This window comes from Taudactylus pleione, unplaced genomic scaffold, assembly GCF_031769625.1.
Source record: "Taudactylus pleione unplaced genomic scaffold, aTauple2 ptg000069l, whole genome shotgun sequence".
Classification (NCBI taxonomy): Eukaryota; Metazoa; Chordata; class Amphibia; order Anura; family Myobatrachidae; genus Taudactylus; species Taudactylus pleione.
In genome coordinates, this window is record NW_028284471.1 from 9,580,407 (window position 1) to 9,607,193 (window position 26,787).

The 26,787-nt window shown below is 45.3% G+C and overlaps 1 protein-coding gene across 1 annotated transcript in view; it reads left to right on the plus strand.

Annotated features, from left to right (window-relative positions):
- BMP7 (bone morphogenetic protein 7) overlaps positions 1-22,184 on the plus strand; it is a 105,082-nt gene extending 82,898 nt beyond the window's left edge. The window contains exons 3-7 of the mRNA XM_088467176.1: positions 3,454-3,602; positions 15,456-15,653; positions 16,342-16,418; positions 19,693-19,803; positions 20,136-22,184. Of these exons, the coding sequence (XP_088323302.1) occupies positions 3,454-3,602; positions 15,456-15,653; positions 16,342-16,418; positions 19,693-19,803; positions 20,136-20,285 (685 nt within the window). The 3' untranslated portion in view covers positions 20,286-22,184. The remainder of the gene's footprint in view (positions 1-3,453; positions 3,603-15,455; positions 15,654-16,341; positions 16,419-19,692; positions 19,804-20,135) is intronic.
- Positions 22,185-26,787: the final 4,603 nt, after the last annotated feature.

Sequence of the window (26,787 nt, forward strand, 5' to 3'; positions counted from 1 at the left end):
CCCGGAGAGAGAGGGGGGCCCGGGTGCAGCAGGTAGAGCAGGTAGAATTGTTACAATGCCGGTTGCATGATAATGGAGACGGCCGTGGACCGGCAGCCAATCAGGAGAGTCCGTTCCTGATTGGCTGCCGGGCCGCGAGCTGTGATTGGCTCGCGGCGACGCCATATTTGAAATGCTGCTATGAGTACAGCATGGCGCTGCTGCACTACTGCCAGTGCTGCAGCCAGAGCCACCCGGGTCCCCCTTTCTGCTCTGTCCATATTTCTGTCGACGCTGATTCAGGCAGGCTAGGTGGCTGCACCAGCGCAGCCAGCTGAATTAATTATAAACAGGTACAAGCCACTTAGCCCTGTGCTCCCCCCCAGTCCAGCCAACCTTTCCTGTCCCCCTCCTAGTCCAGCCAGCCTTCCCTGTCCCCCTCCTAGTCCAGCCAGCCTTTCCTGCCATGTCCCACTCCCAGTCCAGCCAGCCCTCCCTAGCTTTGTATGTGGGTCTGGCTTTTTCAGTGTATTTTATGATTTTATGTGGATCTGACCTTTTTGTATGCTCTGTGGTCCTGGCTTGTATGTATATATATATATATATATATATATATATAATCTATATACACAGTCAGGTGCATAAATATTGGGACATTGACAGAATTTTCATATTTTGGCCTCATTCACCACCACAATGGCTTTGAAATGAAACAAACAAGATGTGCTTTATCTGCAGACTTTCAGATTTAATTTGAGGGTAATTACATCCAAATCAGGTGAACGGTGTAGGAATTACAACGGTTTCTATATGTGCCTCCCACTTTTTAAGGGGCCAAAAGTAATGGGACTATCAACTCAAAAGCTATTTCATGGACAGGTGTGGGCTATTCCCTCGTTATTTCATTATCAATTAACCAGGTAAAAGGTCTGGAGTTGATTCCAGGTGTGACATTTGCATTTGGAATCAGTTGCTGTTGACTCTCAATATGAGATCCAAAGAGCTGTCACTATCAGTGAAGCAAGCCATCATTAGGCTGAAAAATCTAAACAAACCCATCAGAGAGATAGCAAAAACATTAGGTGTGACAAATCAACTGTTTGGAACATTCTTAAAAAGAAAGAACGCACCGGAGAGCTCAGCAACACCAAAAGACCCGGAAGACCACGGAAAACAACTGTGGTGGATGACAGAAGAATTATTTCCCTGCTGAGGAAAAACCCCTTCACAACAGTTGGCCAAATCAAGAACACTCTCCAGGAGGTAGGTGTATATGTGTCAAAGTCAACAATCAAGAGAAGGCTTCACAAGAGTGAATATAGAGGGTTCACCACAAGATGTAAACCATTGGTGTGCCACAAAAACAGGAAGACCAGATTAGAGTTTGCCAAATAACATCTAAAAAAGCCATTACAGTTCTGGAACAACATCCTATGGACAGATGAGACAATGATCAACTTGTACCAGAGTGATGGGAAGAGAAGAGTATGGAGAAGGAAAGGAACTGCTCATGATCCAAAACATACCACCTCGTCAGTGAAGCATGGTGGTGGTAGTGTCATGGCGTGGGCATGTATGGCTGCCAATGGAACTGGTTCCCTTGTATTTATTGATGATGTGACTGCTGACAAAAGCAGCAGAATGAGTTCTGAAGTGTTTCGGGCAATATTATATGCTCATATTCAGTCAAATGCTTCAGAACTCATTGGACGGCGCTTCACAGTGCAGATGGACAATGACCCGAAGCATACTACAAAAGCAACCAAAGAGTTTTTTAAGGCTAAAAAGTGGAATGTTATGCAATGGCCAAGTCAATCCCCTGACCTGAATCCGATTGAGCATGCATTTCACTTGATGAAGACAAAACTGAAGGGAAAATGCCCCAAGAACAAGCAGGAACTGAAGACATTTGCAGTAGAGGTCTGGCAGAGCATCACCAGGGATGAAACCCAGCATCTGGTGGTCTCTATGCGTTCCAGACTTCATGCTGTAATTGCCTGCAAAGGATTTGCAACAAAGTATTAAAAAGTGAAAGTTAGATTTAGGATTGTTTAGTTTGTCCCATTACTTTTGGCCCCTTAAAATGTGGGAGACACATATAGAAACAGTTGTAATTCCTACACCGTTCACCTGATTTGGATGTAATTACCCTCAAATTAAATCTGAAAGTCTGCAGTTAAAGCACATCTTGTTTGTTTCATTTCAAAGCCATTGTGGTGGTGAATAGAGGCCAAAATATGAAAATTCTGTCAATGTCCCAATATTTCTGCACCTGACTGTATATATATCTATATATATCAAATTGGTGTCCCACCCCCTGATGTAGCTCCATCCACTTCTATTCCCCCCTGGTTGGGGGGGGGCCTGCCTGTTTTATCAGTACCGGGCCCCACAATTTCTGATGGCAGCCCTGCTCATTGTCCACCAAAAAACCTCTATGTCCATAATATTCTGTTGTATGCCATCATGCATTATGAAGTAATGCTAACACATAGCTGCCTCAGAAACTTTAACGAGATAATCAGGGCAGGTTGAACAATGGGGGGATGGAGCTACAGCTCCAGGCCTCCACATAAAAATAGGCCCATCATCGTAAGTATTAAAATTGTATTTATTGTTTCCTCACAAAACTATGAGTATGCCATTTTTAGATATTTACTTATTTAGGCGAAGATCTATCAAAGCTTGGAGAGATAAAGTGGATAGAAATAAAGTACCAACCAATCAGCTTCTAATTGTCATATTCCTCAGCGGTAGGAGTATGAACCAGTTCATGAGTTTAATGGAGGAACTGTTATTAGACAACCTGTACAAAGAATATATTTAACTAGGAGACTACAGGTGGAGTCTCCCATATCCAAAATGCTTGGGACCAGGGGTATTTTGGATAACGGAATATTCCGTATTTGGGAATAATTGCATACCATAATGAGATATCTTGGGAATAGGACCCAAATATACACACAGAATGCATTTGTGTGTTATATACACCTTATACACACAGCCTGCAGGTAATTTTATACAATATTTTCAATAATTTTGTGGCTCAAACAAAGTTTGTATACATACATAAAATTTATTTATGTTTCATATACACCTTATACACACAGCCTGAAGTAATTTTATACAATATTTTTAATCATTTGTGCCTTAGACAAAGTTTGTGTACATTGAACCATCAAAAATCAAAGGTTTCATTATCTCAGTCATGCCAAAAAAATTCCATATTTCGGAATATTCCGTATTTCGGAATATTTGGATATGGGAGACTCAACCTGTACAAGCCTTTCAGATGCTGGCTTCAAGTGATCTTCCTACACAGAATTAAAGTTGTTAGCTTTTACCTTATTGCCATGATGAATAGCATGCTGGTTAATTATGGCAAATAAATCCTTTTCGTGTACATTATTTTGCTGGACAGTACACATACTTTATTATCTATACTGTATTAATCTCTGCATGTTGTCTCCTTAGGGATTCAGATCTGTTCCTGCTTGACTCAAGGACAATCTGGGCAGCCGAAGAGGGCTGGCTGGTTTTCGATATTACAGCAACGAGTAATCACTGGGTATTGATTCCACAGCAAAACCTTGGGTTGCAACTGTCTGTAGAGAGCAATGATGGTAAGTGGTATATCAGAGAAGTTTGTGGAAGGGCCATTTAATCTAAAATCATAATCATATGTATGCTCTACAATTAAAACGCATATTATAACATTCACAAACAATGGGGCATAAAGCGTCCACCAAGGAAATGCAGTGATAGGGGCCCATGTTTAAGGGGTGTGGTCAGCCACCAGAGAGGGAGTGACCAGCCACCACAGTTGCTTGCCTTATCATTAGGCAAATCTTGGTGTGGTTTCTAACCAACAAGCCAAGAACCAATGTTTATCAGTAGTCCTGCTCCATCATGTACCTGACTCTCTAATAGAGTAACAATGTACTGTACAATTCAGTGCATAGTCTGGAACTGGATCCCTAGAAAAGGGGTTGGGGCCATCAGGCAGTGGGGCCCACCGGGGATTTCCCCTGTAAAATCAGTCCAACCCTGTTCACAAATATACAATGTGGGCATATTTAAATTGTCACTATTCAGGGCAGTATGTAGCTCTAACTGGCAGAATACCACCTATTTTTGGGGTGATATACTAAGCCTTAGAGAAAGAGAAAGTACCACCCAATCAGCTTCTAACTGTCTTTTTTAAAACAGCTGATTGGTTGGTACTTTTATCTCTCTCCCCTTTATACATCTGCAAGATTTGATACATATGCCCCTTAGTAAGTATACTATTCAAGGCATGCAGACAGAATACTGGGAAAAATACATTTAGTTCTAAAATCTTCCAATAGGGGGAAAATATGGTGTTGTATAAGAGAAACTAATTCTGGTCACATTGTATATGTAAAGGTTTCCATATCATAAGAGAATGTAGCTGATTTCAAACTATTGTTCCCTTTTATCAGTCATTTTAGTAAATAGGATCCTAAAACTGTTACATATATGTTTGTAAATGTAATTAGTTTTAGATTAATCATGTTATGTTTCAGGTTTAACAAACTTGTATTACCCAAATACAAACAGTAAGAATATACAGTAATTATTGCAGTGGTTGACTTGCTATTATAGACAGACTGGCTACCACAGTCTATTGCAGTACTTCTTTCAGCTGATATTGATGATACAGTACTGTTAATTTATTTTTCTATATTAAGACTTACCTGCTGGTTTGTATGGTCTGTAGCCCCGTGTTCTTTATTATAATACAATATATGTATTTATGAAGTTTTCCCTCTTTATCTCCCCCACTTTATATTGTATCTGATCTTACTGCTCAGAGATCGTACTGCCCCAGGAATTGTGTGTATTACACCCGCAATACCGCTCCCTCAGTATTCAGCATCCTCTGCTCATTTATTATTACTATGCCAAATAGGTGGTTGATGAATGTAATACCCCTTTCACACTGCCAGCAATAACCCAGGTTATTTCACATGAACGCACAGCAACTGGGGATATTGCTCAATATGAAAGGGCCCAGTTGAAATAACCTGAGTTGGGCATTTCAACCTGGGTAACGAGCAGGGTTGAACACTGGTCCAGCCTGGCTTGCGGTGCAGTGTGAACGGGTAACCTGGGTCGATGCGACCTGGGACCCGTTCACAGCATAGGAAGAGCTCGTGCTTGGAGATGATATCATCTCCAAGGATCGGTTCAGTATGTGACGGCAGTGACGGCATCGACGCCGCAGTAACCCAGGTCGGGCCGCCAGTCTGAAAGGGGTCTAAGCTGTGATGGACCTGTGTACAAAATCCAGAGCGCGACCCGGCAATGCGGTGTGAAAGGGGTATAAAGTACTCAAAAAAACAAAGGTAGAGTGAACTGTAGTGTCCCAGAACAGTGACACATTGTGGCCCACGAGGTCCCAAAACAATGGTATAGTGACCCATGGTATCCCAGAAAATGGCATATTGATCCATAGTGTCTAGAATAATGGTGCACTGACATTTTGGGGGAACCAGAAAAGGCAGACACATGACGCTTCAGATAATAAAAAGGTTGAGCACCAGTGTTCTACACCGTTTTAATTTGATATTAGAAATAGGGAAATGAACATGTTACTGTGCTTGTGGCCCCTATAGAATAGTTTAATCAGAAATGGTCACTTTCTTCATAATTTTGTGATCAAATCTGTATTTGATAATATAATATAATAAATAAAAAGAAAAAAATAAGTTAAAATACATGTACTGTAGGTGTCTGAACATCCCTCTCACAGGTCCAAACTAAATCAAAGTTAAAATATAGCATTTATTATATTATTTTAAAAAAAGCTATTTTGCCAATTGAATGTAATAAAATGGAAAAACTGACATCCAATATACCTAGCTGTCTGCTGGTAGACAAATATTTTTAACATTGTGTATCATGGAAAAAAAACTTTTTAGAGCAGTCTGGTTGATTACATACTGTATTATTCAGTATATGTTGTGTTACTCACAAAAAATTGCATTATATCATTGTATAAGCACTTGTTCTCTTAGTGACAGTAAATCACTTCCAGATGCCTCGATTGTACTAATGTTAAACAATTACTATTACAGCATGAGGTATAATAATATTCTGTATGTTTATAAAATACAGGATTATGGATTGTTGTTAATCTTCTTATTACTTCCAAGTATAAATAGAGTAACTGAGATTTCAAAGTGCAATATTAGGAGCTGTGACCTGGTCCGTTGCAAACTGTCGCTGACCCTACTCTATGATCTAAGTAGCCACAGCAACACACAAATATTTAGGGGCCCATTTATTATCGGGTTTTAGACCCAATAATTAGAATTTTTAATCAAAGCTATTCATGACAACCAGGGAATCCCGGCGGCAACCGCCTTAGTTCTGGAGGATATTATGTATATTAGTTACTGAGGATATTATGGAGATAATGAGTCCGTAATTTGAGGGTATTTGTCATAAAGAGTTCAGCTAAATATGGTGGAGCAACCACATTGTAACAGCAGTCTGAAAAATGGCCGTTAATCTCCTCTACCAAAAAGTGTAGGGCACCACAGTTCACACATTGCCCGTCCATAGTACCCAAAGAGTAGTATTGTGGCGATGTCATGTCCAATGCAAGCGGCGTATCAGTTGATCTTGTTACACATTGGTTGTGATGATAATATTGTAAGGGTTCCACCATGTCTATGTCCACAAGGCCGGTCTCTAGGCATGTTTGGTGTAAACAATGCGAGGTGAAGTAAATAATGAAATAACACAGCAGTCGGTGATTAAAGTCCCTGCAAGATGCGCTGGTATATGTGGCTGCAAATAACTGCCACAGTTTCCAGACTACCCAGCGGGTCACATGTTCTAGGTCACCAAGCAGGTGCACAGGGAGAGTTCACCAACTGTCACATTTTCCAGATTGTAATGCATTGTAACTGGCAGGCGGACGTTTTGCCATATAACTCCGAAACGAAGCAACCAATTACAACGGCAATATTCTTTGTCAAATCTACGGTCCAAGATGTGCCCTGCTCAAACAACGGCATCATCAGGGGCGCTGAGAGGGGGGTGGCGGGTACTAATAACCCGGGCTTACTGTAGGGGCCCGGTGCCCCCCCTCCCTCTTACATCAAAGCAGCTCAGCACACGCTGCTGTGTGTTGGGCTGCACTGGGAGACTGCTCACGGCTGCTAAGTAGCAGCCACAGAAGTCACCTATGCCTGTGGGGAGAGTGATCACACTGATCACGCCCCCCACTGGCTATGCGCCCCCCTCCCCAGCGCGAAAGCGGCGCTGCAAAAATGTGGTTTTTTTTCTCCTAAGGGGGCGTGGCCACGCATCCCATGATTAGGCACCACCCCCTTCTTTCCCCTGGAACGGCGCGGCTGTCGGCACCCCTGGGCATCATACTGTAGAAATATGTCACTCATAAAAGTCGTCCTTCAGGTATTAATATATAGATAACAAATTCTAAACCACCCGGATGTATTAAAAATCACATGCAGAGAGAGGGTCTCCAATATAAGCCCATCCCTGCGATGTGTAAAGTGATTGCATCAGCACTTTGGGGTCTATTTACTAAGCTTTGTTATGAGATAAAGTGAACGGTGATAAGGTACCAGCCAATCAGCTCCTAATCATTTTTCAAATACAGCCTGTGACATGGCAGTTAGGAGCTGATTGGCTGGTACCTTATAATCCGTTCACTTTATCTTCTAACAAAGCTTAGTTAATAGACCCCTTTGTGTTGTGGGACCTTGGGTGGCCGACTGCACTTGCATGATCATCAGATAGCGCATGCATTATTGGCTATTATCGGAGATGTGATATGTAGCCCATAGACTACAATTACTTACACCATCTGAAGATCGCGTTAGCTAATAGGGCAAATCTCAGGGCAAAGCTCTGCAATGCTTCACTTGGCTAGCTGGTGGTTGCCAACCATCGGCTTCCGATGTCCATCCCTAATCACCCAGTGGCAAGTTTCATCTGACCATAGTGAAGGCAGGGAGGATAGATGGTGCTTTCTGGGCTGCCCCATGCTGGAAGCACAGCGGATATTGCTGGACAGATGGCTCTGTGCAGGGAACATGGCACCAGTGTAATCTGAGTAATGGTCGAGCTGGCCTTGCTTCTCAGTAGGATCTACTTTACCGATAATAATTCTTGGTTGAGGACCCCTAATATGGGACACACAATGTGCTATATTTTTAAAGTGGAAAATCCTTTTAAACTATTTGCCATAGGCAGAATTCTAGTGTTTGGTTAATCCTCAGTACAGATGTTTTTTTTTTAATTGAGTTTTTCACATTTTCCTTTCTATAATAATCTTGGTTTTTCAGGAAGAGCATTAGTGTGCTAGAGGAATAAAATGTGTCCCCTTTTTCATATGACCAAATGCTGTGATCATCACATGTGTTTTGTGGAAACCGCACCAGATAAATATCAGTAAATGGCGTCCGGAAGGCAGTTAAGTTTTTGTTTACCCATAAAACAAAAAACGCCCGGAAAGAAGCAAAACCACTTAAGAGGCTGTCCAATAATTACCCAGGCATGTGAGATATTTGTGCTAACCTCTCTGGTATCACAAAGAGACGTGATACTGTACAATCTGGATTTCTCCGAGCTACAGATGTCAGCTTGTGTGTAATTAAAAGAGAGGATGTGAGGACTGGTTTAAAGGGAAAATATACCCATTACTGTGCAAGTTTTGTCTCAACTCTTTTTCTGTATTAATGTCCAGTAAAACATTCGGGTATTAACTATATGCAATAGAAAATTATAAGGGGGTTTGCCATGTTTGCAGTGATTCTGTGAGTAGCACGCATAGACACAATAAAAATGGTGTGATTTACCAAGCAACACCAATGAATTAAGTTAAGCGCCCTTTTAATCCTTAATCGGTAGTAAGAAATTTTAAATGCCAAAAGCGTCCACCGCTCAAAAAAAGTTTTAATTTAAGAATTAATTTACCAGCTTAACCCAACTTGTTCCAGTCTTATTAATATAACTTTCACACTGATGAAATAACCCGTGCTATTGCTGGTTCGACCTGGTTTGCGTCTCGTGTGTAAAAGTGTCCCTGAAAAACAACCCGGGTTGAGTGACCCAGGAATCCAATCCGGGTAGCAAGCTGGGTTGGACACGGGAACGATGTCTAGTGTCACTGTGCAGTGAGTGGTCCGACCTGAGTCATGCCTAAAATGAGTTGATTGGCAGCTGTGGAGCAGTCACCATCCACTTTTTATGACCTCACAAGTTTAGCATGGCAGATCCAGGTTCAGTGTTAATGGGGCCTATCCGGGAATAGCATGGGTCGACGGTGCAGTGTAAACGGGGTCTGACTCGGGTCTCATCTGAGACTGACGTGTTCAAAATCTCAGGTCCGACCCGGGATATTGGTGTGAAGGAGTATAAGTGTAAGACAATATTCAATGAAGGGAGAAAATGAGTCACGTGTTTTACTATATTGCAAAAAACATATTTTTTAATATGGAGCATTTAATGGTAACATTACCAAATATACATGTAATCCTTTACATGATCTTGTCAATACTGTAGAGATTTCAATATATTCGTAAAGCAGAGCAGAAAGTCATAGGGGCCTATTCATCATTACTAAAAATTCTCTGGAGGTAATTAGGTTTAGAACGCGCATGGAGTTCTACCTAATTACCGGAGGAATTCATCATTCCTCCTCTCCATAACTATCTATTCTGAAAATCTGTAATTTTTGTGATGACAGCTTTTTGGGAAATAGATACTTTTCCCTGTCTACTCTACCTTACCGCAGCTGGAATCAGTGCTGCGCATGTGCCGTTACATTCACAAAAAGCGGCGCATGCGCAGCACTGCCTACAGCTACGGTAATTCTATGTGTCCCCCCAAACCCACCCCCTCCGCTTTTAGAAAGAAAAAAAAGTTTTTTTTCTTCCAAACTTTACTGTGTTCTGCCGGGAGAACACAATGTCAAAGCAGTAGCCGGAGGTGGAGGAGAGACCAGGGAGAGCAGGAGAGAGCCAAGGAGGACCTGCCCAGCTGACAGCAGGTAAGTGTAACACGCTATACACCACCTCAGAGTGGCGTATAGTAACCCATACTAATCAGTGATATCTCCTGTGTTAAGTGTGTTCATGAATACTAAAACAATGGTAATTAAGGAAAATGTCCTTAAAACCGTTATTTTAGTGTTGCTGAATAGGCCCCATAATCTTTTTTGGTTTTTTTAATGTGCATATGTCCATTACACACAGTAAAGAAAACCATGTTGTGTGCTAAGCTGTTATTTATATGTAGACAGTAAATTCACTAGAGACAAGTTATATCGTTGAAATGGAATCAGTATGTAATGCCGGCTGTCGGGATGCCTCCTAACAAAATACAGACAGCGGCATCCCGATGGTTAGTATCCCAACAGGGGTCAGGTAAGTGTACTTACCCTCCACCCTTCTACCCCTAACCCTCCCCTCTTGTAGCCTAACTCTAACCCTCCACGTTAATGCCTAAACCTAAGTCTCCCCCCTTTGTGCCTAAACAAAACCCTCCCCCATAATGCCTAACCCTAACTCCCCCCCCCTCCCCAGTGGTCCCTAACCCTCCCCGTAGGGGTACATAGCCATAACCTCCCTCCAAAAAAAAAACTAACGCTAACCCCGCTACGCTGCCTAAACCTAACCCACCCCCCGCGGCTAACAGCTAGGGGCGCCTCGGACTTACCTGTGTTCCAGTGTCGGGATTAAGATAGACGTCGGTATTTTGACGCCTATCTTAAATCCCTTGTCGGGCTTCCCCTGTCGGGATTTAGACCGGTGGCATTAGGAGGCAATCATTTTGTGGGCATGAGACCGCATCTGATTAATTCATTAGGTATAAGTGATATTCCTGAGCCACAATCAAACACTTCTTACTGAATCGATAAGTTGGATTTGTTTACCTCCACTATATCCTCTGTAAAGTACCTCAGTAGTGTCATTAGAGCCAAGTAAATTAATTAACCAATTTGTTCAGCGCACAAAATGGTTCTATCAACTGTTTGTAGACAAATGGTGCTCTTTTGAGAGGACATACACTTCTTAATCATTAATAAACCAAAATTAGATTCAGGTGCTCAAATAATCAAATACACATTCAAATTATGCAACAATGTTTTCAATTAGTATAATAATCAATTGCTGCTCCTACTGAGTACCTCTGGAGTACTCTAAGGGATAATTTCACACATACCGATTTTGACCGGCTGGTGTACTAATTTTAATACTTTGTAAACAGATGAGTCCTTTCAGATGGCACGGACACAGGGCCTTATTCAGGCCTTATGATCGGGAACCTGCACAGGTGCATGACCCATTCTGCGCATGTGCAGAACGGGTCTACGACCATGCATGTAGACTGGCAGCAGACTGTCAATGATCGACAGTCTGCTGCCGTTTGTGGGCGAGGAGGGGGCGGCGATGGCCTAGCACAATGGGGGGGCGTGTCGCCACCGTTGGGGGGAGGGAAGAAGCAAAGATCTCCATCAGCTGACAGAGTTTCCTGGCTTCTTCTTCTCCTCTGCGGCGGCCGGCTGCGTGACCCCATGGGTCACCTTTGCCGACCAATGTTCCGCAGAGTATCCAATGCTGCGTTGGACAACACAGCTCAGATACGTAATGCAGCAGGAGACATTATGTCTCCTGTGCATTACCATATCTGCACAGATGGAATTGCAAAGCTTCTTGCGAGCAGCTTTGCAATTCCGTCCGTAGCTGAATAAGGCTCACAGCGCAGTCGCCATGTTACGGCCGGGAATATCCACTGGCAAGGACGGCTGATGCGCCGTGCCCGTGCCGTCACTGCAAATCAGTGAAGTACATGTCGCTGTGTTTGCTTTCACACACACCGGGTTTTCTGAGCTTGGACCTGCCCACAAGCCCATCTTTTCCAAGTGTTGTGGTTCCTGAGTGTCAACATGAGGGAAGACTGTGACATAGCTACTGAGAGGCTGATATCACTAGTAGAAGCCAGACCAGTTTTATGGGACAAAACACAAGATATTTATAAAGATAGAAATGGCACTCGAAAGGCGTGGCAAATGGTTTGCTTTGAATTAAAAGAAGATTTCAATGTGTTGGGAGACAAGGATAAAGATATATATGGTTAGTACAGTACTTTTATTTGTAGTACTGTTTTCAATTATTTTGTTTAAACTAGTATTATCTCTGAATAGAGCTGCTGCTGCACATGCCTACTACATTAAGAAAACAAACCACAACATTAAAAACGTCTGAAAGCCGTTGCATATGAAAGGCACTGATTGCCAGTAAAAAAACGGTGTGTGTGAAATAGCTCTATATCCAGTATATCTCCTAAATGTTTTAAACAACAAAGAGCACAATATATTTCAAAATGTATTTTAATTATACAAAAGATACATTTCATAGGTAAAAATCACAATTCACATAATAAAAACATAATACATGTGCACATTCAATGATCTAACACCAGAAGAACATATATAAATTAAATATCAGTATATGAATCCTCAAATAATGGTATGTCATTCTGACCTGGAGATATCTTTAAGATGCAATGTAAAAAAGTATTTTTATGAACTCCTTATAGTATTCAATATATCGCGGCATTCTGCCTTGCATAGCCCAACCTTGGGAGAAAAGTGCAGGTATCCAAATACAACGCTGTCACTCCAACCTACCCTAACTAGAGTCCCGTACTATTGACTAACAGCCCCTACTGGGTAAAGCGGCATTAAATTCAATTAGTATGGAAGGGATACCGCTCCCAGTTTCCACTGATCCGGTTAGTCAAACAAGGTAAATCCTGTGTGGGAGGGAGTGCACTGATACCATGGTCCTCTGTTGCCAAATTGAAGGATAGGTTAGGTGCACAGCAAGCAAGCAGGGTTCCTGTTCCTTGACGCGTTTCTCTGCTGTTGGGTACAGCGGTTTCTTCAGAAGGAAATGGTGTGAAATGGTGTCTTAATCATGCCTGTCACTTGTAGCAAATTTTCACTGGTGCCTGAGTCTGACTGTCCATTCTCAGTACTGGAGTAACTAATGGTGCGATGGTAATGGGGAATTACTGAATTTAATTGTGTATGATGTATGTGTGCACGCATGTGGTATGAAACAGATTGTAAGCTCCACTGGGGCAGGCACTGATGTGAATGACTGAATATTCTCTATAAAGCACTGCAGAATATGTGTGCACTATATAAAGAACTGGTAATAAGTAAATACATAAACTTCTTACTAAAGCTGTATTAATGGCTTAACCCTGCAGGGAAACAAGCATGAGAAGTAGAAAGTAATGATCTAGAAATGTTCTCATACATATGTGTAGTTAATTCACAGGGACTATCTTGCAGGGAGCCATTAAAATAAGAGTTATGCAAAAAGATTGTTTATTTGGTACTTAGAAAATAATCTTTTTGCAATGTCTGGTATGCTGACTACAGCCACATTTCTGTTCCTTGTCTCTATCCCGATTGTCCAAGAGAAGCTTCATGGACTCAGTGTCTTCATTCCATTTGTACCTATCTACCACAATCTAGTAACATATTTAACAAGCATCATTTGTTTTCTGAACTGAATGAATTACCTGAGGCAGGAATTTAAGATTCTCCTGAGAAACAAGCTTTATACTTGTGTTTTACAGATTTTATTTATGGGTTTCTTTCTGGTGTTAAGGGATGGTGAACTCTGCACAACCCTCCAGAAAGGGGGCAGGGGACAAGCTTATTTATTACCTGACTTAACTGTACAGGGTACTAGATTAGGTGACCTGTGACTGTTCTCTCAGATGACCAGTAAAAATAATATATTAAGATTTATTTTTGACAATTTTGCGTTAACAACTGGGAAAAAATGTGTGTGTCATTAGGATATTGACAGACACATGATGTGATGGGAGCAGCCATAGAAATGATCTGCCTCATGCATATCTGTATGAATCACACCTCTATTTCCATTAGTTTAACCCTCTTAAGGCTCCCATACACGGCACGATATTTGTGCCGATCCGACAGATTGGCACGATATAGGCGCTATATCGTGCCGTGTATGGGCACTATATCGAACCTGATATCGTGCTGCGCGCTTCCACGGGAACGTACATCGCATCCCCAGATCTTCCTGCTGTACCATCTGATCTGGGATGCGATGTATGATCTCATGCAAATGGAGGAGGGGGAGCCGGCATATTGTGCGGTCAGCGGGGACCGCACGATTGCCGGCGGTGACAGCACGATCCGTCTGCCGACGGATCAGCAGTCGCCCTACACGCTGCATCGCACCGTGTATGGGCACCATTAGTTGTTGAAATCTGCACCTCCCTCAAGTCACTGACTAACGTTATGTGTGTGTATATATATATATATATATATATATATATATATATATGATAACTACTGACAAATACCTTCTTGACCATGAGCTTCTATTCTTCTCTCTTCAGATCTTTTGTTTCCTGATATCTTAAGTTATCTATATTAGCTTACATTGATGTCATACTTACTCACTTTGGTTAAATCCTTTCCGGGAGCAGCCTGCTGCAGGTCGGTTTGGGGCGGCGGGGCGGCTACTGATGTAATTAGGCCCCACCCCTTTCCTGGGAAAGTCCGCGATTCACGGGTCCGCGAGGAGAAGTGGGGCTAAACAACGCGATTTGCGTCATTTAGCCCCACTCCCTCCCTACGGACCCACAAATTCCCCATTAATTTTCCCCACCCAGCCCACTTCACTAGGAAGTGGGCAGGATGCCCGAGATCTGCCCACAATTCCGGGGCTACCTGGAGCCCATGATTCACACCCTTTTCACATTATTTTAGTATCACCTATATGTACAAAAGGGCAATTATAGAGAATTCACTAAATTCTCCTTCAAGCCCTTATAATCACATTTTATTAGTAAGCAGATTCCATTTCTCATAATTGTAATGAGAAATGTGATCTGCTCAGATTTACTTAAATTGAATTGATGTATGCATATAGTATGTACAGTGATATTGGAATATATATACAGTACTTTACGTGACTGTATGTGAAACTTTGTTCAACATATATGTACCTTGACACTTATTGTAAATGTGCTGTTTACCTTTTACACTGAATGCATAAACTTCCATTCTAGTAATAACTTCATAGTATTTATTTTTTTGACCAGTAACGATGATTTTTGTAATAGACAATAATGTTTAACATAATTTGCTATTGTACCACCAACACTTAGAGGTCTGTGTACTTGGAGATAGATGAAGTGGATGAGATAAAGTACCAACCAATCAGCTCCTTTCACTCCATAAGCTGTATTTGAAAAATGACAGTTAGGAGCTGATTGGTTTATCTCCATCCGCTTTGCCTCTATCCAAGGCCTTATACATAGACCCCATAGAGATCATTGTGAGACTTCCCACCCAGGGGGCATGTTGATGTATACTATTTGAGTTTTGGTACATTTATTTTTTACTTTTCAAATAGGACAAAGCATCAACCCCAAAATGGCTGGTCTGATTGGAACTAATGGACCCCACAATAAACAACCCTTCATGGTGGCATTTTTTAAAGCCACTGAAATTCATCTACGCAGCATTCGATCAACAGGCGGAAAGCAGCGGAACCAAAACAGATCAAAAGCACCAAAGAGCCAGGAGGCGCTGCGAGTGGCAAACGTAGCAGGTGGGAGTGCCAGCTAGATGTAAACTTACTCTGTACCCAACAAAATGTCTGACATTCAAGATCTATCATGGCCAGGATCACTGAAACTGCAGACTATCTATGGCCCCTATCCCCCATTCTGCTGATCTGACCCGATCTGCCAGTCCGTCCATCTGTGGCCATCGATGATCGTCGATCCATCAACGGATCGAGGAAATTCAACATGTAAAAAGTCCCTGATTTGCCAATCATACGGGTCGGGATCATTTTTCAACATTTTGAATATCCCTGATTCCCTGACACCGCTGTCGGCAGAACGATAAATTGCAGCAATCAGTCGCAGATGTATGGGCCCCATTAGAGCTAATATTCCTAAAACCATATTATATTGTTATTATAAGCAATATAACTAGGTTTCCTTAGAAATAATAGTCTGTAGAGAAACCTCTGAAAAGCAGGGGTCCAATGTATGAGGTCCTCACTATTCATTACATGCTTCTTATTTTAGTATATTTGTCACTTTCATGGTGTCATATTCATTTCAGTGGCTCTGTTAGCCGTCTCATTAGTAATGATACAGATATGTAGTCAGCATGTCGACCTTCAGATTTTGCTTGTAGAATTTATTTAATCTTCTGTGATACAACTTAAAACGCCTGTCTACCTATGGATTATTAACCTTTTCTCGTTTGCTCTCGTGTCATTGTAGAGAACAGCAGTACAGATCAGAAGCAAGCCTGCAAGAAACATGAGTTGTATGTCAGTTTCCGAGACCTTGGATGGCAGGTGAATTTTTACTTAATGTTTATGGGCAGAGCAAACAGGAAGTTGCAAAAATTAATTTTAACTATTCTGATTAGTTTTGAAAAAGGGGACTGAAAAAAAAAATCTATTTTAATTTTTTACTTTTAAAAATCTTTTTTTCTCCTATTTCTTTGCAATGAAATAACTTTTATAATTTGCTCTAGAACTTTTCCACACCCTCTGCATTGTATCCTGTGCCTTATTGCTTTTGGTGTAGATTAATACTGCCACGGACCATGGAATGTTCTACTCAATTTGACGAGTTGCATAGTGCATTGCTACCTCATAGTTCTGGGGTCATGGGTTTGATTCCAACCAGGGCATTATCTGTGTGGAGTTTGTATTTTCTCTTTGTATTCGCATGGGTTTCCTTTTAGTGTTCCAGTTTTCTCCTACAGCCCAAAATACACTGATAGGTTTATTATGTTCTCCGTCGCAGTGCTGGGATCGCAAATGCAGCGGGGGGTGTCATACACCTCCTGCTGCATTTGCAGTATTGCAAGGATCGCATTTGCAAAGCTGCCTGCGTGCAGCCTTGCAATTGCGATCCATGCGGACTCAGGGCCTGATTCAGACCCGCTCGTGAGCGCTGAGCGCTTGCAAGTGGGTTGATGCTGCCCAAGTGTGCATGCGCGAGACCCGAATAACGACGGCCAAGCCGTCGTTATGGGTCTCGCACCAAAGGGGGCGTGCTGTCGATAGTGATTGACAGCACGCCCCCTTTGGTGGGCGTGCCGGGGACGTGGCTGCCCATACGGAGGCGTTCCCATGGGAACGCCTACCGTCTGGGGCCGGACCCACTTCAGCGGGAGTGCTTTTGGCTCTGATAGAGCCAAAAGCACTCCAGGGCTTGCGGCAGTGAGACCCTACCGCAAGGGTCTCGTCGCAAGCCCGATGGTCTTGACCATCGCGACCATCATATTGGCCGCTCGCTATAGCTGTGGGTGGTCACCCACAGCTATGCAAGCGGCCAGGAGGCCGCTCCAAAAAGGAGCAGGGACGGCCCTGATTCAGAGCGAGCGCTCTGTCAGAGCGTCCGGCTCTGAATCAGGGCCTCAGGCCCATTGTGTGCAATGAACAACACTGGAATCTCATTGAGTTCACTAGAATACAGACTTGGCCCAGCTCACATTATATTTACTGCAGGTCATACCATCAGTGCTGAATTTAAATGCACCAAAACATCTCTTTTGTACAGCTCTTAAACTTGGAACGGCTCATTGGAAAATAGATCTATTATTGTAAATGTACATTTCCAATTTAGTCAAAGGTCCTGATTCAGAGGTGCATACTATTGCACTATTGCAGCCGCGACTATGTCTTTGGCCGCAGCGTGACCGTGTCTTTATGCTATGGTAGTAGAGACATCCACCGGCTGAGGCGCCAATCTGCTGCCGTGCGCATTAAGACGCACCATCAGTTTTACCATCAAACATTGCACCAGCCCAATGGCGGCACAGATTATCCATCTGAACATAGCTGCCTATGTCACAGTACACGTCCACTACACACGGATAAGTATTTTCCATCCATCTTTTATTCTATACTTCCTAGTGACCAATAGGTAGCACCATTTTCTTCATACCTACCCTTTATTATTTGTCTATTAGTTTTTAGGTTTTGGGGGGATTAAGGGGGTCATTCAGACCCGCTCGCGAGCGCAGGACGCTCGCAAGCGGGTCGATGTTCCCCCACTGCGCATGCGCACGACGGAGGGAGCTCCGTCGTGCGCATGCGCGAGACCCGGCGAGCGCCGGGCTCTCCATCGCTCAGGGTCTCGCACCAAAGGGGGCGTTCTGTCGATGTTGATTGACAGCACGCCCCCTTTGGTGGGCATCCCCGGGGCGTGCCTGCCAGACGGAGGCGTTCCCATGGGAACGCCTACCGTCTGAAGCCGGCCCCACTGACATCACTAGTGATGTCAGTGGGAGTGATTTTGGCTCTGATAGAGCCAAAATCACTCCAGGGATTGCGGCAGCGAGACCCTACCGCAGGGTCTCCGTCGTAAGCCCGATGGTCGTGATGGTCAAGACCATCGCGACCATCATCATGGACGCTCGCATATGCTGTGGGTGGTCACCCACAGCTATGCGAGCGGCCAGGAGGCCGCTCCATTTTCATGGAGGAGGGCCCTGATTCAGAGTGAGCGCTCTGGTCAGAGCGCTTGGCTCTGAATCAGGCCCTAAATCCTTACAGTTGCAGTGAAGCGCCTAAGCTTATACCCCCTATTCCTTTTGTACAACTTGCTAGCCCCCCTTCTGTTACCACCCAGAAACGTCCACTGAAATTGCTTCTCTCTGCATCCAAACTCGTTCTTCTGCTCCCAGCGGCACCCATCAGGATGTATGCGCAGTGTGACTCGGACGCAAGTGCAGACTGAAAACATTGGCCGCTTGTGTGCAGCATGGACACTGCATCTGCCTCTGACTGTTTAGCCTGGTAGAAAATTTGGAAAGCTCTTCTAAGAAACTTTGCAGATTTGACGTTTCCCGGAAACCTGACATAGAATATTATAGGGAAATGAGATGTCATGTCTTTTACAACATTCTCACCATGTAGCACATTAGTGATGGTCTCATTATTACCTAAGAGCTGTCAGATTTTGCTGTTTCAGAGCTGAGAGAACAAAGAGCTTTTACCTCTGTAGGACAGGAGTGATCCCAGGTATTCACACTGCTGTGGATAAGAGGTGCCCTCTTCCGTCACCGACTGTCTGATCAGGAGCCACAGTCACTAAATCCATGATTTATCCTACCAAATCCATTAGGGGTGTTTTAACAGATAGGGTACCCAAATACAGCGGCTCCGCCCACCATGCCGTCTCTCACGTCATGTTTTTGGAAAGATGGCACGTGCATAGAAGATATCAAAGACTTTGCTATCTCCTTTGCCGATGCCATTTCTCCAAAGACATTGCCAGAAAGAAGTCACCTCTGGCAACGGTATTAATGGGAGACATCACATGGGCAATTATGTTGGGTTCAAGGTGTGCGTTGCCCCTTGACCTATGGGTCATTGTGCACTTTGCAACCTGCTCCCATCATAGATACACCACTGCAGCCAAAGCTCCAGCACTGACAGCTTTCTGTCTGCTTTCCCAGCGCTAAAAGAAGAAAGAATTACAGTAATTCTCACCACAGCTACACTGGGGATGTAGATATCTGCCCAAAACTTCAGATATGTACTTTAAAACTTATACTTGTATTACTGGTACTATGGATAATTAATGATGTGTTATGTTGTACATTCTGTGCAGGATTGGATTATAGCCCCCGAAGGTTACGCTGCATATTACTGTGAAGGAGAATGTGCCTTTCCCTTAAACTCCTATATGAATGCAACAAACCACGCTATTGTACAAACACTGGTAAGATTGGGAGGGTCGGGGAATGAAGGTAGATATCTGGTATAGACTTAACCACAAACACATTTCAGGTTTTAGTACAAAATCATGGAACTTGCTCAGTGGATGTGGCCTATAGCCTGCTGACTAAATTTGTAAGGATAAACGCTGGGATATAAAAATAAAAAAGCACTGGCCGAGCAGAATATAACTATAATTGGGTTTATTTACTAACATGCAGAGACATTGTATATAATCTTAAAACGGCTATGATCAGTCTATTGCAAGTTAATGTTTATTCCACCTCTTCATTCTAAAAATTAAAGCTTCCTGTTTTAAACTTTATATCTACACAGGTTCATTTTATAAACCCGGATACAGTTCCAAAGCCGTGCTGTGCACCCACACAGCTTACCCCCATCTCCGTCCTTTACTTTGACGATAGCTCCAATGTGATACTAAAGAAATACAGGAATATGGTGGTCAGGACCTGCGGATGTCATTAAACCTGAACATTAGGAACCATCTTCAGTCTTCGTTGTCAGTCTTTCTTACAATGGGCCTTGAGATGCAGTATATTGCGTGATCAGAAAAACTGGATATCATTTTTCTGTTTAACTTGGGGTCATACTTTTCTTTTTTACTTGTATTATGACAAGGTCAAAGACTACCTGTTGTGCTCAGCTATTCCACCTGGCTGTATCTATGTACTCAATAAGCAGGGACCCCCTACTTGTGTTGCATGACTCATTTTGAAAGGGGAACAAACAGCTGTCTTTGGAGGTCACCTAAGCATACATATAAGGATTATATCAGTTACCAGTAACTCATTGTGTTATCATTGCAATATGAATTTTTTGTTAGCATTCTGTTTCCCAAACTCAGATGATAATTCATTAAGATTTATGGTATTGCATTGGAATTACTGAGATGGTGGTGAGAAGATAATCCAGAGAGAATGGAGAATGAAGAAGCTGGTTGAAGACGAGCAAATGTTTTTTTGGGAGATGAAACCTCAATCAATTAAACTCCAGTGACTTTGGTCATTTTATTTTGTGTCATATGTGGATTAAATCAATTTAATAACAAACCGTTCATCCAAAGCTTGATAATGGGCTTTAAGGTTTGCCACAGTCCATGGATGCCAACACTTCTTTTTGGTCTTGTGTGGAGTGGCTGCTACAGATGAGGTGGGCGAAATTATACAGACGCTTCTGACCTCGAGGCAGATTGATAAGTATAGAGACAATTCTAGAGATTTGTTATTTTTATGAGGAGATTTTATTTTTGAGTGAGCATCATCAGATCCAGTGAATGGCTTCTTGCAAAACTATGTACAGATTGGAAATAAATCTCCTTATAACCATGAGGTTCACAGTTCAGTTCTGTCAATGTATCAGAAATGTGGACAAAAGCCCAGGGCTGATGATCCATAGCATATCTTTGTTTATGTTTATTTGGAAATATTCTTTGGAAATGGGGAGAGAATCTACACAGCTTGCAAAGTCCCCAACCAGCCCTACCCCCCTCCCCGTGCTGCGAAACCAGCTCTGACCATGTTGAAGCACAGACTCTAAAATACCTAAATATAAATAATAATGCAGACACCAATAGCAACAAGGCAATCAGAAGGCCAATCAGTTTTCAAACATTTGTAAACATATATCTATTACCCATTCATTGTAATTCAAGTCGCATAATTAGGCTATAGAAAATAAATGTTGTTATAGGGATACCCCTACAGTATTTCTTGTTCAGCGAGTATCTTTTTTAACTACCGTACATCAAATTTCAATTAACTACATCAAAGAGCACCTTGAATTATATATTTAGCCCCATTTAGCCCTGTAATAGAATGTAGCAGAGGTATAGCTGTTTTGGACCTGTAGGTATGCTGGAAGTTATAGTTCTACAGCAGGGGTGTTTTGACTTGCAATGTAATAGTGTATTTGTAGTCCTTTCTTTGACTGTCATAGGGTTTTAAGGCCTAATTCAGACCCGGACGCTATTTGCGGATGGTTGTTCCAAAAAAGGGGCCGGTATTTAAATTGAGCGCTCGCTCTTTGCGGTTTGTTGACGCCTCTATGTCTGAGTGAGCGAACGAAAAATGCGCTCGCTATTTTGTAAAGATGCCCCTTTGCCGTTCGCATCACACGTCATCTCCGGTATTTATTAGATTAATCGAGAACATCGAACGGCATCTGAACTGCTCGCAGTGCTTGTGGTAGGTTTTTCTTACCGCTGTCACTGCGAGCAGTTCAGGCTGAGAGACAACCAAGTGACATGGTCGATGACGCTCCTTTACTAATTATGCACTCCCATTAAACGCCCTTTTGACCGTTAGGCACGCCTGCGTTCGGATCTTCACTCCCCCGTTTTCTACTTCAGGGTCCATAGGGTATCCACAGGATACCTTGGGGTATAGGTGTGACGTCAGTCGCAGGGCACCATAGAGTTAAGCTTTCAGCCTCCCAGGATGCACTAGGTCCCCCTCCTATACCCCGCCCCCGGGCCAAGGCACCTCAGTTTAGTTTGGTGCCCGGCCGGAGTCGGGTGCACCTGTTGGAGTGGGGGCTAGAAGAGCCCCTGAAGCTTTTTCTTCATGCAGCTGTGGCTGCATATCTGGATGAACAGCATGGACAGTCAGTCCTGACGTCCATGCTGTCTTCCCTACACCCCGCCGGTACCAGAACGCCGGTACTGATCCGGGGATGCTGGTGGGCGTCTGGGGTCACAGCTAGCGGTGACCCCAGATGCTCCGGACCATGGCCGGATTCAAGGGGGACAGAGGTAAGCAGCGGGGTCCCGCGGTGGGTCCCCGCTGATCACATGGTCCTAAGTCCCCAGGCAGGGGGCTCCCTGGGGACTGGCTGCAGCGTGGAGCCGGGCGACCAACCTGCGCTTCCACTACCCCCTGGGACAGCGGACCGCAGCAGAGCGGTAGCGCTGCGGCGTCCCAGGGGTTAAATGCATGCCAGGGGAGCGCGCCTTCCCTGTCTCACAGCCGGCGCCTCCCCCGCTGCACACAGCCCTCTCTGCACTGTGCTGACTGGTCCTGTGTCAGCGCTCCTCCCCCAGGCCAGCTTCTCTCTGCTCCTCGGCGGCCATCTTCTCTGCAACGCATGGTGAACGCTGCTGGAAGTCTGGAAGGAAGCATCATGGTCTGGGTCCCCCCGCATACCTCTCCTCCGCTGTGGCTCAGGTCTGTGTATGCAGCGCTGTGTCCTACCAGGCCCTGTGTCTGTGTAGTTGAGTGATCAGCGCTGTTAGTGCAGGAATTGTTATTTCTCTGCATTGTATGTGACTGTGCTAGCGCTGCCTGTAACTTTTCTTCTCTAAACTGTCAGCTTTATTACTGTCCCTGTTCTTTCTGCTAAAGCCCTTGCGGTGCGGTGCTGCAGGGTGGTCTCTCGCCTATTTAATACTTAATTGGTGAGAGAGGTCACATACGTGGTGCCATAATGTCTGAAAGTGATTTTCCCCTCCGGCTACAGTGTACCACGTGCAAAGTACCGTTAGCGGAGGGGGAGGGTAGCGCGGAGGGCCTTTGCCGGCAGTGTTTGTCCATGGCGCGGCCTATTACGGTTACAGCACCGGTACAGGAGCCGCCCTGGGCTTGTTTCGCTCAGGCGTTAACAGCTTTAGTGGGCCAGTTAGCTCCGCAGCCCGCGTTTACTCCGCAGCCCGCGTTTACTCCGATGGGTTTGTCCCAGCAGTCTGTGGTGTCGTCACCCATGCAGGGGTTCCCACGACAATTGGTGGTACCCCACAGTCTCCCTATTTCCCCGCTCCCGGGTTCTCAGGAGCCAGCGTGGGTTAACTCCCTGACGAGTTCTGTACAGCACTTGTCGGATGTGTTGCAAGGGGAGTCTGTGATGCGGCCTCATAAAAGGCCGGTGGCGTCTCTGTCCGCTCCTTATGAGGATGACGAAGGGACGTCTGATGATGGGGAGATTCTGGATCCTTACGATCAGGAACCTTTCCATACTAAGGACGCTGATGCTAAGTCCAAAGTATATATTCCTGGACTTATTCGGGCGGTCCGCACAGCCTTGGTGATTGAGGACGAAGTTCCCCCAGCGGCTAAATCTAAGTATGCCTTTTTCAAAGATGTGAAGGGCGATGCCACAGTCTTTCCTCTTTCGGGTCAGTTGGTGGACCATTTAGAGGAGGCGTGGAAACAACCTGGCAAAAGATACCAGCCGCAGAGACGCCTGGCGGTGGCTTATCCGTTCGTGGATAATTATTTTGCTAAGTGTGAATCCCCTCCACAGGTGGATTCTCACGTGACCCGTCTTGTCCGTAGTGCCACATTGCCGATGCCATCCATGTTCTCCCTTAAGGATGCTACGGACCGCAAGGTAGAAATCTGCCTGAAGTCCGCTTATTCCCTTGCAGGGGGGGCAGCACGGCCGGCTATGGCCATTTGCTGGGTTGCCAGAGCGATGGAGCGCTGGGCGGATTCATTAGAGGCTTCTTTTGAATCCGACTGTCCGGCCGAACAGGCGGAGTTGATTGGCAATCTCCGTGATTCGGCCACCTACATCAACGAGGCGGCTCTAGACATTAGTACTCTGGTGTCTAGAATTTCTTCAGCAGCGGTAGCTGCTCGTCGCACCTTGTGGCTGCGATCCTGGAAGGCGGACGCAGATCCAAGAAAGGTCTGGAAGCGTTGCCGTTTACCGGAGAAGTTCTCTTCGGTCCGGATCTGGATAAGATTGTGGCCACGCTGGCGGCAGCCAAATCTGCTTGTCTCCCGTCGGCCGCTGCTCCTTCTGGTTCTGGACCATCGTCCTTTCGGTCATCTAGGGCCCAGGGCAGGCCCAAACCACAGTCGTTTCCTCGACAGGCTGGCCCTAAGAAATCGGTCAAGCCCCGGAAACAGGCATGGAGTACCAGACGTCCGGCCCCCAAGCCAGATGACAAGCCTGCGGCCTGACGGTCCGGGTCTCCCCTTGGGGGATCCCAGGGTGGGAGGCCGCCTGCTGCAGTTCTCCCAGTGTTGGTCGTTCACTACGACAGACACTTGGGTTCTGGAGGTGGTCTCTCACGGGTACGCCCTCTCCTTCCGGCACAGACCCCCGGCTCGATTCTTCACCACGGGTCTACCATCAGACCGGAACAAGGCTACGGAGCTGCGGAAGATATTGCACACTATGCACCAGGCTGGAGTTATAGTGCCTGTTCCATTCTCCCAGAGGGGCCAGGGTTTCTATTCAAATCTATTTTTGGTACAGAAACCCAATGGGTCATATCGTCCGATTCTCAACCTCAAAGCACTCAACAAGTCTTTGCGGGTCCCGAAGTTTCGGATGAAGACCCTACGGTCCATCATTCTGGCGCTGGAACCTGGGGACTACATGGTGTCATTGGACATACAGGACGCTATGGCGGTCATGGCGGCTTCTCTGCGGCTGCAAGGAGTCCGCATGTTGCCGTACTTGGACGACCTGTTATTGGTGGCAGGATCTCCAGAGCTCCTGTTACACCACTTGGACCTGACCATTGCACTGCTGCAACGGCACGGCTGGCTAATCAACTGGCAGAAGTCCACTCTAATCCCGTCTCGGAGGATTCTGCATCTTGGAGCCTTATTGGACTCGGGACAGCAAAGGATCTTCGTGACGGAGGACAAGATCTCTGCTTTACAGTCAAGGGTGCGCAGTTGTCTGCACAGCCGCCGGGTGTCCTTACACTCGGCGATGAGGTTACTGGGCTCCATGGTGTCGGTGTTCGACATGGTGGAATACGCCCAGTTTCACTCCAGACCTCTGCAGCACCTGATCCTGTCCAAGTGGAACGGGCTGCCTCAGTCTCTGAAGTTCCAGACGATTGTGCTCACCCCGGAGGTTCGCCTGTCCCTTGCGTGGTGGTTAAAGACGACCCACCTCAACAAGGGACGTCCGTTCTGGGTTCCAAATTGGGTCCTGTTGACAACGGACGCCAGTCTTCGGGGCTGGGGAGCAGTTTCGGGTCCACACTTGTTCCAGGGCAGGTGGACACCGACAGAAGCGGAGCTTCCAATAAATATCTTGGAACTCCGTGCGGTCTTCAATGCTCTCCTGCAGGCACAGCGGTTTCTCCAGGGTCACCCGGTGCAGGTCCAGTCGGACAATGCTACCACCGTGGCCTACATAAACAGGCAAGGAGGAACTCGCAGTCGGGCGGCTCTCGTAGAGGTCTCTCGGATCCTGGTTTGGGCGGAGCGCAATCTTCCGGCCATATCAGCGGTCTTCATCCCGGGAGTGCTAAATTGGGAGGCGGACTTTCTAAGTCGCCAGGACGTTCATCCAGGGGAATGGTCCCTGCACCCAGACGTTTTTCAACTACTGGTGGACAGGTGGGGTCTTCCAGAAATCGACCTCATGGCGTCCCGGCACAACAACAAGTTGCCGGTGTACGGGTCTCGCACAAGAGACGAAGGGGCGTCTCTGGTGGATGCTCTGTCCGTCCGGTGGACGTTCAGGTTCGCATACCTGTTCCCTCCGGTCTCCCTTCTTCCACGGGTAATCCGGAAATTCAAACAGGAAGGAGGGACGCTCCTGTTGATAGCTCCCGCGTGGCCCAGACGGCACTGGTTCTCAGACCTTCAGGGTCTGTCCGTGGACAGTCCTCTGCGGTTGCCGCTACGACCGGACCTTCTGTCTCAGGGTCCTTGTCTTCACCCGGACCTGACTCGGCTGTCTTTGGCGGCGTGGCTGTTGAGACGGCCATGCTGAGGTCCTGGGGGTTTTCCAGCTCTGTGGTGCGTACCATGTTACGAGCTCGGAAACCGTCTTCCGCGAGGATATACCATCGCGTGTGGCATACGTTCTTCCAGTGGTGTCGACCGAGAGGTTATGCACCGCGGGAGTTTCGTCTGTCTCGGATTCTCGCCTTCCTGCAAGCGGGACTAGATCATGGGCTTCGCCTTGCTTCTTTGAAGGTACAGGTTTCGGCCCTATCTGTCTGGTTTCACCGTAGGATTGCTACAATCCCGGATGTGCGCACCTTTATGCAAGGTGTTCT